The 12,083-nt window shown below is 49.4% G+C and overlaps 1 protein-coding gene across 1 annotated transcript; it reads left to right on the top strand.

Moving 5' to 3' along the window:
* Positions 1–5,841: 5,841 nt before the first annotated feature.
* Positions 5,842–11,187, top strand: LOC306928826 (brefeldin A-inhibited guanine nucleotide-exchange protein 2-like; the record flags this gene model as incomplete). The annotated part of the gene is made up of 1 exon (XM_079509098.1): positions 5,842–11,187. The coding sequence occupies one exon, from the start codon at positions 5,842–5,844 to the stop codon at positions 11,185–11,187; it is 5,346 nt and encodes a 1,781-aa protein (XP_079365224.1).
* Between the last annotated feature and the right edge of the window lie 896 nt (positions 11,188–12,083).

Genomic DNA, 12,083 nt, shown 5'->3' with positions numbered 1-12,083 from the left:
TATACACTCTGAGTTACAGATCTGTAAGGGTCCATTTGGTTCCATTTGTATACACTCTGAGTTACAGATCTGTAAGGGTCCATTTGGTTCCATTTGTATACACTCTGAGTTACAGATCTGTAAGGGTCCATTTGGTTCCATTTGTATACACTCTGAGTTACAGATCTGTAAGGGTCCATTTGGTTCCATTTGTGTACACTCTGAGTTACAGATCTGTAAGGGTCCATTTGGTTCCATTTGTGTACACTCTCAGAGTTACAGATCTGTAAGGGTCAATTTGGTTCCATTTGTATACACTCTGAGTTACAGATCTGTAAGGGTCCATTTGGTTCCATTTGTATACACTCTCAGAGTTACAGATCTGTAAGGGTCCATTTGGTTCCATTTGTATACACTCTCAGAGTTGCAGATCTGTAAGGGTCCATTTGTTTCCATTTGTATACACTCTCAGAGTTACAGATCTGTAAGGGTCCATTTGGTTCCATTTGTATACACTCTCAGAGTTGCAGATCTGTAAGGGTCCATTTGGTTCCATTTGTATACACTCTCAGAGTTACAGATCTGTAATGGTCCATTTGGTTCCATTTGTATACACTCTCAGAGTTACAGATCTGTAATGGTCCATTTGGTTCCATTTGTATACACTCTCAGAGTTACAGATCTGTAAGGGTCCATTTGGTTCCATTTGTATACACTCTCAGAGTTACAGATCTGTAAGGGTCCATTTGGTTCCATTTGTATACACTCTCAGAGTTACAGATCTGTAAGGGTCCATTTGTATACACTCAGAGTTACAGATCTGTAAGGGACCATTTGGTTCCATTTGTATACACTCTCAGAGTTACAGATCTGTAAGGGACCATTTGGTTCCATTTGTATACACTCTCAGAGTTACAGATCTGTAAGGGTCCATTTGGTTCCATTTGTATACAGTCTCAGAGTTACAGATCTGTAAGGGTCCATTTGGTTCCATTTGTATACACTCTCAGAGTTACAGATCTGTAAGGGTCCATTTGGTTCCATTTGTATACACTCTCAGAGTTACAGATCTGTAAGGGTCCATTTGGTTCCATTTGTATACACTCTGAGTTACAGATCTGTAAGGGTCCATTTGGTTCCATTTGTATACACTCTCAGAGTTACAGATCTGTAAGGGTCCATTTGGTTCCATTTGTATACACTCTCAGAGTTACAGATCTGTAAGGGTCCATTTGGTTCCATTTGTATACAGTCTCAGAAGGCCTTACTGTATTAGTGCCACGCGCCACAAAGTGGATAGGTAACTACTCTCAGAGTTAGTCATTCACTGTGTTGATTTCGTCGACTAAAACTAAGATGAAAAATGTTCGTCGACTACCTTTTTCCACTGATGAAAACTAAATGGAAACTAAATAAAAACGAATCTATAATGACTCAAACTAAGACTAAATATATTGACAATTTTGTCAACATAAAAAAAACTAGACTAAAATGTTAGGAAAGGACTATAGTGGACAAGAGATCCAGTATAAGTCATTTTAAAATAGGACCCTCAAGTTCCCTCTGGAACCCCCTCAATGACCCCCTGGAACCCCCTCAAGGACCCCTGGTTCCCCTAGGACCCCCTGGAACCCCCTCAAGGACCCCCTGGAACCCCCTCAATGACCCCCTGGAACCCCCTCAAGGACCCCCTGGAACCCCTCAAGGTCCCCTGTTTCCCCTAGGACCCCCTGGAACCCCCTCAAGGACCCCCCTCAAGGACCCCCTGGAACCCCCTCAAGGACCCCTGGAACCCCCTCAAGGACCCCTGGAACCCCCTCAAGGACCCCCTGGGTACCCCTCAAGGACCCTCTGGAACCCCCTCAAGGACCCCTGGAACCCCCTCAAGGACCCCCTGGGTACCCCTCAAGGACCCCTGGAACCCCCTCAAGGACCCCCTGGAACCCCCTCAAGGACCCCTGGAACCCCCTCAAGGACCCCCTGGGTCCCTGCATGACCCTGGCAGTACAGATATGGAGTGGAGTGTTTGTGTAGGATGTATTTATACTGTACTATTTGATGGAAAAACAGGTGAGCATTTTGATTCTGTCACGCAGCCATAAATCTGTCCTCGCCAGCAACGCAGCGCCTGTTTTAGATGACACTGTGCGCGTGTGCGTGTGTGCGTGCGTGTACTTTATTACAATAGTTGTGTGATGGCCAAAAGTCTCCCAAGTAGTTTGAGAAAGACAGTGGTTGCTTTAAAACAATATGTTTTAGAATTAGACTTCAGATCATATTGAGGTTATGGTTATGATTACAGGCATTTAGAGGTTAGAGTTAGTGTTAGAATTGTGCCTGACTTACATCTAACCCATTTAAGCCTGATGTCGAAATTTATAAAATTTATAAAATGTCTTCTAAATCCTGACAGTTTTCTGTCAGGATTTGCGACACATTTTCACGATTTTTCAAAAATAGCAGACCTACAAGGTCATAGCGCGCCACCGAGTGGCGTGCTATGACTATGAGCTTGTAGATCTGCTATTTTTCAATAGCTAAAGTATAACATAGCCTAATGCTTAGTTAAAACACCAAAAGGGGTTCCCGTCCAGAAGTACCAACAATAGCATGGATCTACAAATGTCCAAATTGTCCTCACAAGTACCATAGTGATCATGTTTAGTGTGTGTGTGTGTGTGTGTGTGTGTGTGTGTGTGTGTGTGTGTGTGCGCGCGCTTGCGGGTGCAATGGTGTGTTTGTGAGCACAGGTGGTGATGCATCTTGTGTCTTAAATTCAATATTAGACACCTTAATTATGACTATTATGCAGTGGTGGAAAGTAACTTTTACTTTTAAGTATACTTTTACTTACTTAGCTACTGTACTTAAGTACAATTTTGAGGTATTTGTACTTTACTTGAGTATTTACAATTTCCAGTACTTTTACTTCTACTCCACTACATCTCGGAGCCAAAATTTGTACTTTTACTCCACTACAGTCATTTGAAAACTTTAGTTACTAGTTACTTTGGAGATTTTAATTTTGATTAGAAAACATACTTTAACCACTTCAACTCTATACATTTCAGCCATTTGAAAATAGCCAATCTACAAGCTCACAATGCGTCGCGACGCGACGCATTGTGAGCTTGTAGATCTGCTATTTTCAATAGATTTTGTACACATTTTGAACTTGTGAAATGGCACATTCTGCACAATGAGTACTTTTACTTATTTAAGTACATTTTGATTGCCGATACTTTTGTACTTTTACTCAAGTACATTTTCAATTCCGTACTTTTACTTGTAACAAAGTAATTTAAATTGCAGTATTGGTACTTTTACTTAAGTAAAACCATTGAGTACTTTTTCCACCACTGCTATTATGTGCGTGAAACATGCATGCCAAACGTGTTCAGACATTGTAGTGTGTGTGTGTGTGTGTGTGTGTGTGTGTGTGTGTGTGTGTGTGTGTGTGCGCGTGTGCGCGCGCACACCCGTCACTTTTATAAGCGCTTGGCATGGCTTAGCGTTTGAAGAATGTTCTGTGTCTGTCCTGTGGCCCGTCGCCACCATCGCGCTCCTATCTGGGTGGTGGGTGCATGTTGGTCCAACACTTGACAGACACCCACCAAAATCTCTTCGCCAATCCACAAGCTCACACCACTGACCACTTGAACCCTATAGTCTTGCGTAGCCAGACAACTAAATTCCACAATCTCAGAATGCGGGTGCAGTACTTAGTTTAGACAGTTTTTGGTTTAGACTATAGTCATTGGTTAGACCAGTCATTAGTCCTACAACTACAACCTATCTCAAACCCTCACCCTAAACCTAACCTCCCACGGGGCAGCACACCTAAACCTATACCTTAACCCATGTCTAACCAATGACTAGTCTAAACTAAGTATGCACCCCCAGAAGGCTATATAGTCTGGAACTACACCTCCTCCTCAAATCCAAACAAGGAAGCTGGCATTTACGTTCACGCAAATATAGGTTGTATTTCTTATAAGTTATAATATTTTAATTTATTAACCCATTTAAACCTGAGCTCGGTTCTACAAAATGTCTTCTAAATCCCGACAGTTTTCCCAAAACCTCATGTTTCTATGTCAGTGGTGCTCAACCTTTTTCATGTCAAGGAACCCCAGAATTATCTGTATTTTGGCCGCCGACCCCCATTTGAAAATATGTTGTTCCAGGGACCCCCCCAGAAGCAAAGATTTGAGTTAAAAATGTTTGCTCTGAAAGAATATATATATTCAAAGATTTGTGCCACATTTTCAGGATTTTTCAAAAATAGCTAAAGCATAACATAATGCTTGAAACACCAAAAAAGGGTTGTCTCTTTCAGTATAATACCGAGGCCTTGGGGCTCCTGTATCTTTCAGTATAATACCGAGGCCTTGGGGCTCCTATCTCTTTCAGTATAATACAGAGGCCTTGGGGCTCCTGTCTCTTTCAGTATAATACCGAGGCCTTGGGGCTCCTGTCTCTTTCAGTATAATACAGAGGCCTTGGGGCTCCTGTCTCTTTCAGTATAATACAGAGGCCTTGGGGCTCCTGTCTCTTTCAGTATAATACAGAGGCCTTGGGGCTCCTGTCTCTTTCAGTATAATACAGAGGCCTTGGGGCTCCTGTCTCTTTCAGTATAATACAGAGGCCTTGGGGCTCCTGTCTCTTTCAGTATAATACCGAGGCCTTGGGGCTCCTGTCTCTTTCAGTATAATACAGAGGCCTTGGGGCTCCTGTCTCTTTCAGTATAATACCGAGGCCTTGGGGCTCCTGTCTCTTTCAGTATAATACCGAGGCCTTGGGGCTCCTGTCTCTTTCAGTATAATACCGAGGCCTTGGGGCTCCTGTCTCTTTCAGTATAATACCGAGGCCTTGGGGCTCCTGTCTCTTTCAGTATAATACCGAGGCCTTGGGGCTCCTGTCTCTTTCAGTATAATACAGAGGCCTTGGGGCTCCTGTCTCTTTCAGTATAATACAGAGGCCTTGGGGCTCCTGTCTCTTTCAGTATAATACCGAGGCCTTGGGGCTCCTGCCAACATCATGTCAGGAGCAGCCATGAAATCAGTTGTGGAATAAGTACTGACATTTTTATACTCAAGTAAGTAACACTAGTGCAATGTATACGTTACAAGTAGGAGTGCACGATTATGAAATGAAGACCGATATCCGATCTCCGATTATTTGCATCTGCTGATACCGATTCTGACCGATTCCGATATTATACAGAGGACCACAATGGAAACAAGTAGGCCCTAGGCCTAGGGGCTTGGCCCAAAGCCTGTTAAAAAAGTATTCAATCACTCAATAAATAGCCTATACTCTTTTCCAAGTGTCTGTTTTCACAACTGAATGACTACTGAATGAGATGAGTACACAAATTAAATGTAGAAAAATGCGGCTTTTGTTCTAGACTAGAGGTACTAGACACTTTTGATTTATATTGAACTCATTGATGATTTTTTTTTTACATTTTTCATTTAAAATATTTTTTTTGCTGGTGAAAACCGATTAAATAATCGGTATTATTTTGAGACCGTTCCGATACCGATATGGCATTTTTATGGCCGAATGATGTCAGAACAGGCCAGCTCTATATATGGACACTGGCCAGGCGAAGTTTGTGATGTGACATCAGACCATAGCTGTGGCCAGCCTATATAAAGTGTGAAGGAAATGTCACTCTGATGTCTATGCCTCTATTATACAGTACTTTGTTCTACGTGAGGACACTCTGTACCAGTCCCCGCACTTAACAAGCAAGGAAACTTTATTTCCCCGCATTTTGCAAAACCCGTGCGATGTCGACCCTTTTTTGACTCATCGCGGCAGTTCAAAGAGAAGAACGCGACGGACAAAACGAGCATGTTTCTGTCCAGGGCGCTGGACGAGATCCTGTCGGACAAGAAGGAGCTGGCAAAGAGCCAGCACAGCCAGCTGCACAAGGCCTGCCAGGAGGCGCGGGACGAGATGAAGGCGGAGCTCGAGAAGCAGAAAGACGTGGCGGCCGGCGACAAATACGTGCTGGCCTTCATGCTGGCCTGCCGGTCCGAGTGCCCGCGGATCGTCAGCACGGCACTGGACTGCCTGCAGAAGCAGATCGCGTACGGCCACCTCACGGGGAACTCCCCGGACGGCGGCGGCGGGACGACGACCCCGGACGGCAAGAGGCGGCTGATCGACCGCCTGGTAGAGACCATCTGCGACTGCTTCCGGGGTCCCGAGACGGACGAGGGCGTCCAGCTGCAGGTCATCAAGGCCCTGCTGACGGTGGTCACCTCCCCCCACGCGCAGGTCCACGAGGGCACCATGGTGCTGGCGGTCCGGACGTGCTACGACGTCTACTTGGCGAGCCGCAACCTCATCAACCAGACCACGGCCAGGGGCGCGCTCACGCAGATGGTCAGCGTCGTCTTCGCGCGCATGGAGAGCCAGGCAGAGGCCCAGGAGCAGCAGCAGGAGAACCCATCCCCGGTCCCAGGAGGTCAGAGGTCGTCTACCTCCCCCCGTTATGACCAGGCCCCAGACGTGGAGATCAACAGCTCGCCTTCTCCTGCAGCCCCCGTCACTCCAGACCTCACCGACTCCACCACGACTACCACAGCTGACCACTCGCCGACACCTCCAGCATCGACCCTGCAGGCCTTGCCAGACGCACCTTGCATCAATGTGGAAATCGAGAGCGATAAGGCACGGGTTGACGAAGCGGATGGGGAAGATCAGGCCGCGCCGACTTCAGACACAGCATTTGAAATCGAAGGCGTCGTAGAGATAGCCACCGCCGCAACGTGGACGACGGCAGAAGAAGGATCGCAGAGTCCGGAGAGCGATCCAACCGCAACGGAACCGACATATACCGGGGAAGAGCAGGCAGCAGAGACGTCACTACCATCACAGATACAGACTGGACCAGGAGGTAACCACGCACCCCATCCCGTCCCCGAGCACACCAAGGTTATTCTCCCCCAGGGCCAGCAGATCGACGCCGGCATCACAGAAGACTGTGCGTTTGTGTCCTCCACAGACATGCTGGACACGGAGCCCCTGCCCGGAGGCCTCTCGGACGTACGTTTCTCCCACGTGCTCCAGAAGGACGCCTTCCTGGTGCTGCGCACCTTCTGCAAGCTCTCCATGACGCCGCTGTCAGATGTGCCCAATTCTCACGAGCTGCGCTCCAAGGTGGTGTCGATGCAGCTGCTGCTCTCCGTGCTCCAGGGGGCCGGCCCGGTGTTCCGCACCCACGAGATGTTCGTCAGTGCCGTCCGGCAGTACCTGTGTGTTCCGCTGTCCAAGAACGGCGTCTCCTCGGTGCCCGAGGTGTTACATCTCTCGCTCGCCATCTTCGTGACGCTGCTGTCGCATTTCAACGTTCACCTCAAGATGCAGATCGAGGAGTTTTTCAGGGAGATCTTTCTGACCATCCTGGAGACGTCCTCCAGCACCTTTGAGCACAAGTGGACGGTCATTCAGACCCTCAGACACATCTGTGCAGATGTCCAATGTGTTGGGTATATTTACGTGAACTACGACTGTGACCCAAACGCCACGAACATCTTTGAGCGGCTGGTAAACAACCTGTCTAAGATCGCTCAGGGCAGGAGTGGGCAGGAGCTGGGAATCAGCGCTCTACAGGAGCTGAGTTTGCGTAAGAAGGGCCTGGAGTGCCTGGTCTCAATCCTCACATGCATGGTAGAGTGGAGCAGGGACATGTACGTTGAACCCAGCCTGCAGCCTAACCTTGGCCAGGAGCATGCAGGGAATGCAGAGGAAACAGAGCCCCTTGCGAACCACAGGGACATTGCCAGCAGCACTTTGGACTCCACTGTGTCCACCAATATGTTGGCCTCGCAGGACGAGCACCCAGAGCAGTCTGAGGTACAAGAGCAGGAGATCATGGAGCGCGGTATTGAACTGTTCAACAAGAAGCCGTCGAGAGGCGTCCAGTACCTGCAGGACAAGGGCATAGTGGGAAGAACAGCCGAGGACATCGCACAGTTCCTCCGCAAGGAGAGGAGACTGGATACAAGCCAGCTCGGTGAGTTCCTAGGGGAGAACGTCAAGCTAAACAAGGAGGTGATGTGCTGCTATGTGAACCAGCTGGACTTCTGTGGTCAAGACTTTGTCTCTGCACTCAGAGCCTTCTTGGAGGGATTTGGGCTGCCTGGAGAGGCCCAGAAGATCGACAGGCTCATGGAGAGGTTCGCCGCTCGATACCTGGAGTGCAACCAAGGACAGACGCAGTTCGCAAGCGCAGATGCCGCTTATGTCCTGGCGTACTCCATTATCATGCTGACCACAGACCTGCACAGTCCTCAGGTGAAGAACAACATGACCAAGGAGCAGTACATCAAGATGAACCATGGCATCAATGACAGCAAGAACCTGCCAGAGGACTACCTGTCTTCTATATACGATGAGATTGCCGGCAAGAATATCGCTGTGAAGGAGACCAAGGAGTACTCCATCACACCCAGGTTCTGTGTAGCCGGTGAGAAGCAACGTTGTCTGCTGTACAACCTGGAGATGGAACAGATGTCCAAGACGGCCAAGGCTCTGATGGAGGCCGTGAGCCACGCACAGTCCCCCTTCAGTGCTACATACATGGAGCATGTCCGGAACATGTTTAAGCTGGCATGGACTCCCTTGCTGGCAGCGTTCAGTGTGGGCCTTCAAGACTGCGATGACCTAGAGGTGACATCCTTTTGTCTGGAAGGGATCCGCCGTGCCATCAGAATTGCTTGCATCTTGAGCATGCAGTTGGAGCGCGAAGCATACGTTCAGGCCCTGGCCAGGTTCAGCCTGCTGACGGCCAGCTCCAGCATCACGGAGATGAAACAGAAGAACATCGACACCATCAGGACGCTCCTTACTGTGGCCCACACGGACGGCAACTACCTGGGAAACTCCTGGCACGAGATCTTGAGGTGCATCAGCCAGTTGGAGCTTGCCCAGTTGATTGGCACAAGGGTGAAGACTCAGGGAGGATTGGAGGGCGGCATTGATTTCATGCCCATGGGTCTGGGACATGTGGTGGGAAGCCAGGACAGGAACCAGATGGCTCACATCCAGGAGTCTGTGGGCGAGACTAGCTCTCAGAGTATAGTCGTTGCAGTAGACAGGATCTTCACTGGCTCCACAAGGCTAGATGGAAATACAATTGTCAACTTTGTGCGGCTGCTGTGCATTGTCTCCATGGATGAACTGGCATCAGCCCACCAATCCAGGATGTTCAGCCTGCAGAAGATAGTAGAGATTTCCTACTACAACATGGACCGCATCAGACTGCAGTGGTCCAGAATCTGGCAGATCATAGGAGACCACTTTAGCAAGGTAGGCTGTAACCCTAATGAGGACATAGCCATCTTTGCGGTGGTCTCTCTTACACAACTGTCCGTTAAGTTCCTGGAGAAAGGAGAGCTGGCCAACTTCCGTTTCCAGAAGGACTTCCTTAAGCCATTTGAACACATCATGAAGGAGAACACATCTCCCAAAACCAGGGATATGCTGATCAGGTGTGTTGGCCAGATCGTGAATTCCCAGGCGGCCAACATCCGATCAGGCTGGAAGAACGTCTTCTCGGTGTTACACCAGGCGGCATCTGACCATAACGAGGCCATAGTGGAGCTGGCCTTCCAGACCACGGGCCTCGTGGTCACGGACGCCTTCCAGCAGCACTTTGAGGCGGCCGCCAACTCGTTCCAGGACGCGGTGAAATGTCTGTCGGAGTTTGTGTGCAACGCTGCTTTCCCCGACTCCGCCAGCATGGAGGCTATCAAGCTCATAGGCCACTGTGCTAAATGGGTCTCCGAGAGACCACAGGCTCTGGGGGAGTACACAAGTGACGACATGACCGTGGCCCCCGGTGACCGGGTGTGGGTTCGAGGCTGGTTCCCCATCCTGTTTGAGCTCTCCCACATCGTCAACCGCTGCAGGCTGGATGTCGGTACCACCGGCCTGGCGGTCATGCACGAGGTCATGAAGAGCGATGGACACACGTTTGAGAAGCGGTGGTGGCGCGACCTCTTCCGCATCGTCTTCCGAATGCTCGACAACATGAATCTGTCCGAGCAGCAGGCAAAGACGATGGAGGAGCAGGTGCACGGCACCATCTGTGACGTGTTCACCCAGTTCTACGAGCCTCTCAGCGAGGTTCTCCTAACAGACATCTGCACACAGCTACAACGCTGGGTCAGGCAAGGCAACGAGCAGCTGGCGCGCTCAGGTACCAGCCTTCTGGGAAAGCTGGTGATTCTCAATGGGAAGAAGTTCAGCTCAGAGGTGTGGGACGTTGCCTGCTCCTGCATGCTGGAGATCGTCCAGTACACCAGCCCTCATGTCCTGCCGACGCAGAGACCAGCCGGACAGGTAGAGCAATGTGACGAAGGCAAACATACAGACGTTGACCTGGACACTCGGGTGATGTCCAGCTGGAAGGGCAAGGCCATCGCAGACCAGAAGCTGTTTGCAGGTGTGCTGATAAAGTCTGTGGTACAGCGGGAGCTGATCCAGACCATAGACAACATTGTATTCTTAGATACCGGCAAGAAGGGGGGTGCAGACAACGATCTAGAAGAGGCCGAGGTCGAGGGAGTGGTGGAGCCAGGTTCCGACCGGGGCATGTACAGACACCTGTCCTCCCATCACCTCTTCAAGCTGCTCGACTGTCTGACGGAGTCACACAACTTCGCCAAAGACTTGAGCTCCAACAGTGAGCACAGAGCGGCACTCGAACGAGAGTCCAAATCCAACCTTCTGCAGGAGCAGGAGACCGGCAGTCTGGATTGCAGTCTGAGGATCCTATTCCGGGTGTACTCCGACGCCCGGCATCAGGCCTCGTGGCCCGACGCCGAGGCGCGCCTGCTGCAGCTGTGCGGCGACGCTCTCTCCCACTTCGCGAGCCTGACCTCGGAAAGCCACAGGGAGGCGTGGAGCGGCCCGCTGATGCTGCTGCTCACCGGGACGCAGCGACTGCCCGGCGGCAAGTTCAAGCCCCTCATGTCCCGCTGCTACGGCCGCCTGTGTCGCGTCATGCACTTTGACCTGAGCCCGGAGCTGCGGGCCGCGCTGCAGCGCTTCTTCCTGCGCGTGGGCTCCGTCTTCCACATCAGCAGCAGCGCTCCCGGTGGCTCTCACCCCGGAGCGACCGCAGAGGAGAAGGGTGTGAGCGTCTGTGTAGAACGGATGGAAAAGAGTAGGGGATACTCTACCTGAACTGGAACCATTTCCCAGAGGGGGAGAATGGAGGTCCAGACAGAGTGTATGTAGCACTGTCTCTGATCAGAGACTGTAGCACTTTCACCTCTTTCTCTTGTCAATACGTTTAGATACCAGCGTCTCTTGTCATGTAGACGCCAGTGTCTTTTGTTGAGATTCTGAATTCTTAACTCCCCTGAACTGTGGTGCAGGGCCGAGCATGGATCGGATTTGTAAATACTGCATCTTTACCCCTTAAATTAAATTAATTATTATTTCAATGGTCTAAAATCTAGTTTTATTTGATGGCACTTCCTGCCCTGGCATTTGGCCTTTGTGCCTTACAAAAAAGAACACTACCAAAAAGCCTTGCACTTAAAATTATGAAATCCCAGGCCTGCTGGTTTCAGGCATAATCTTTGTTCCTTTTTTGTTTTCAAGTACAATTTTTCTTCTTGTTTCTTTGGCTCCCGTCCTTGTTTCCATCTCATTTCTTCCCTACCCTGGATCATGACGATTTCCCCCCTCCCAATCAAACTCCCTTTTTAACCCATTCTGACCAGGAACCCCTTTTGGTGTTCTAAGCATTATGTTATACTTTAGCCATTGCAAAATAGCAGATCTACAAGCTCGTAGCGCGGCACCGAGTGCAGCGCTACGAGCTTTGTAGGTCTGCTATTTTAAAAAAAATCATGAAAATGTGGCACAAATCTTTGAATGTATATTCTTTCAGAGTGAACGTTTCTAACTCAAATCTTTGCTTCTGGGAGGTCCGTGGAACAACATATTACAGAAATACATATAATTTTTGGGGCTCCTTGACATGAAAAAGGTTGAGCACCACTGAAGAAACATAGGGTTTTCAGAAACTGTTAGGATTTAGAAGAATTTTTTTAAGAATCGGCCTCAGGTCC

This window comes from Electrona antarctica (genome assembly GCF_951216825.1).
Source record: "Electrona antarctica genome assembly, chromosome: 8".
NCBI lineage: Eukaryota > Metazoa > Chordata > Actinopteri > Myctophiformes > Myctophidae > Electrona > Electrona antarctica.
The sequence above is the reverse complement of the archived record's forward strand: the minus strand, read 5'-3'. Positions and strand labels throughout refer to the sequence as shown.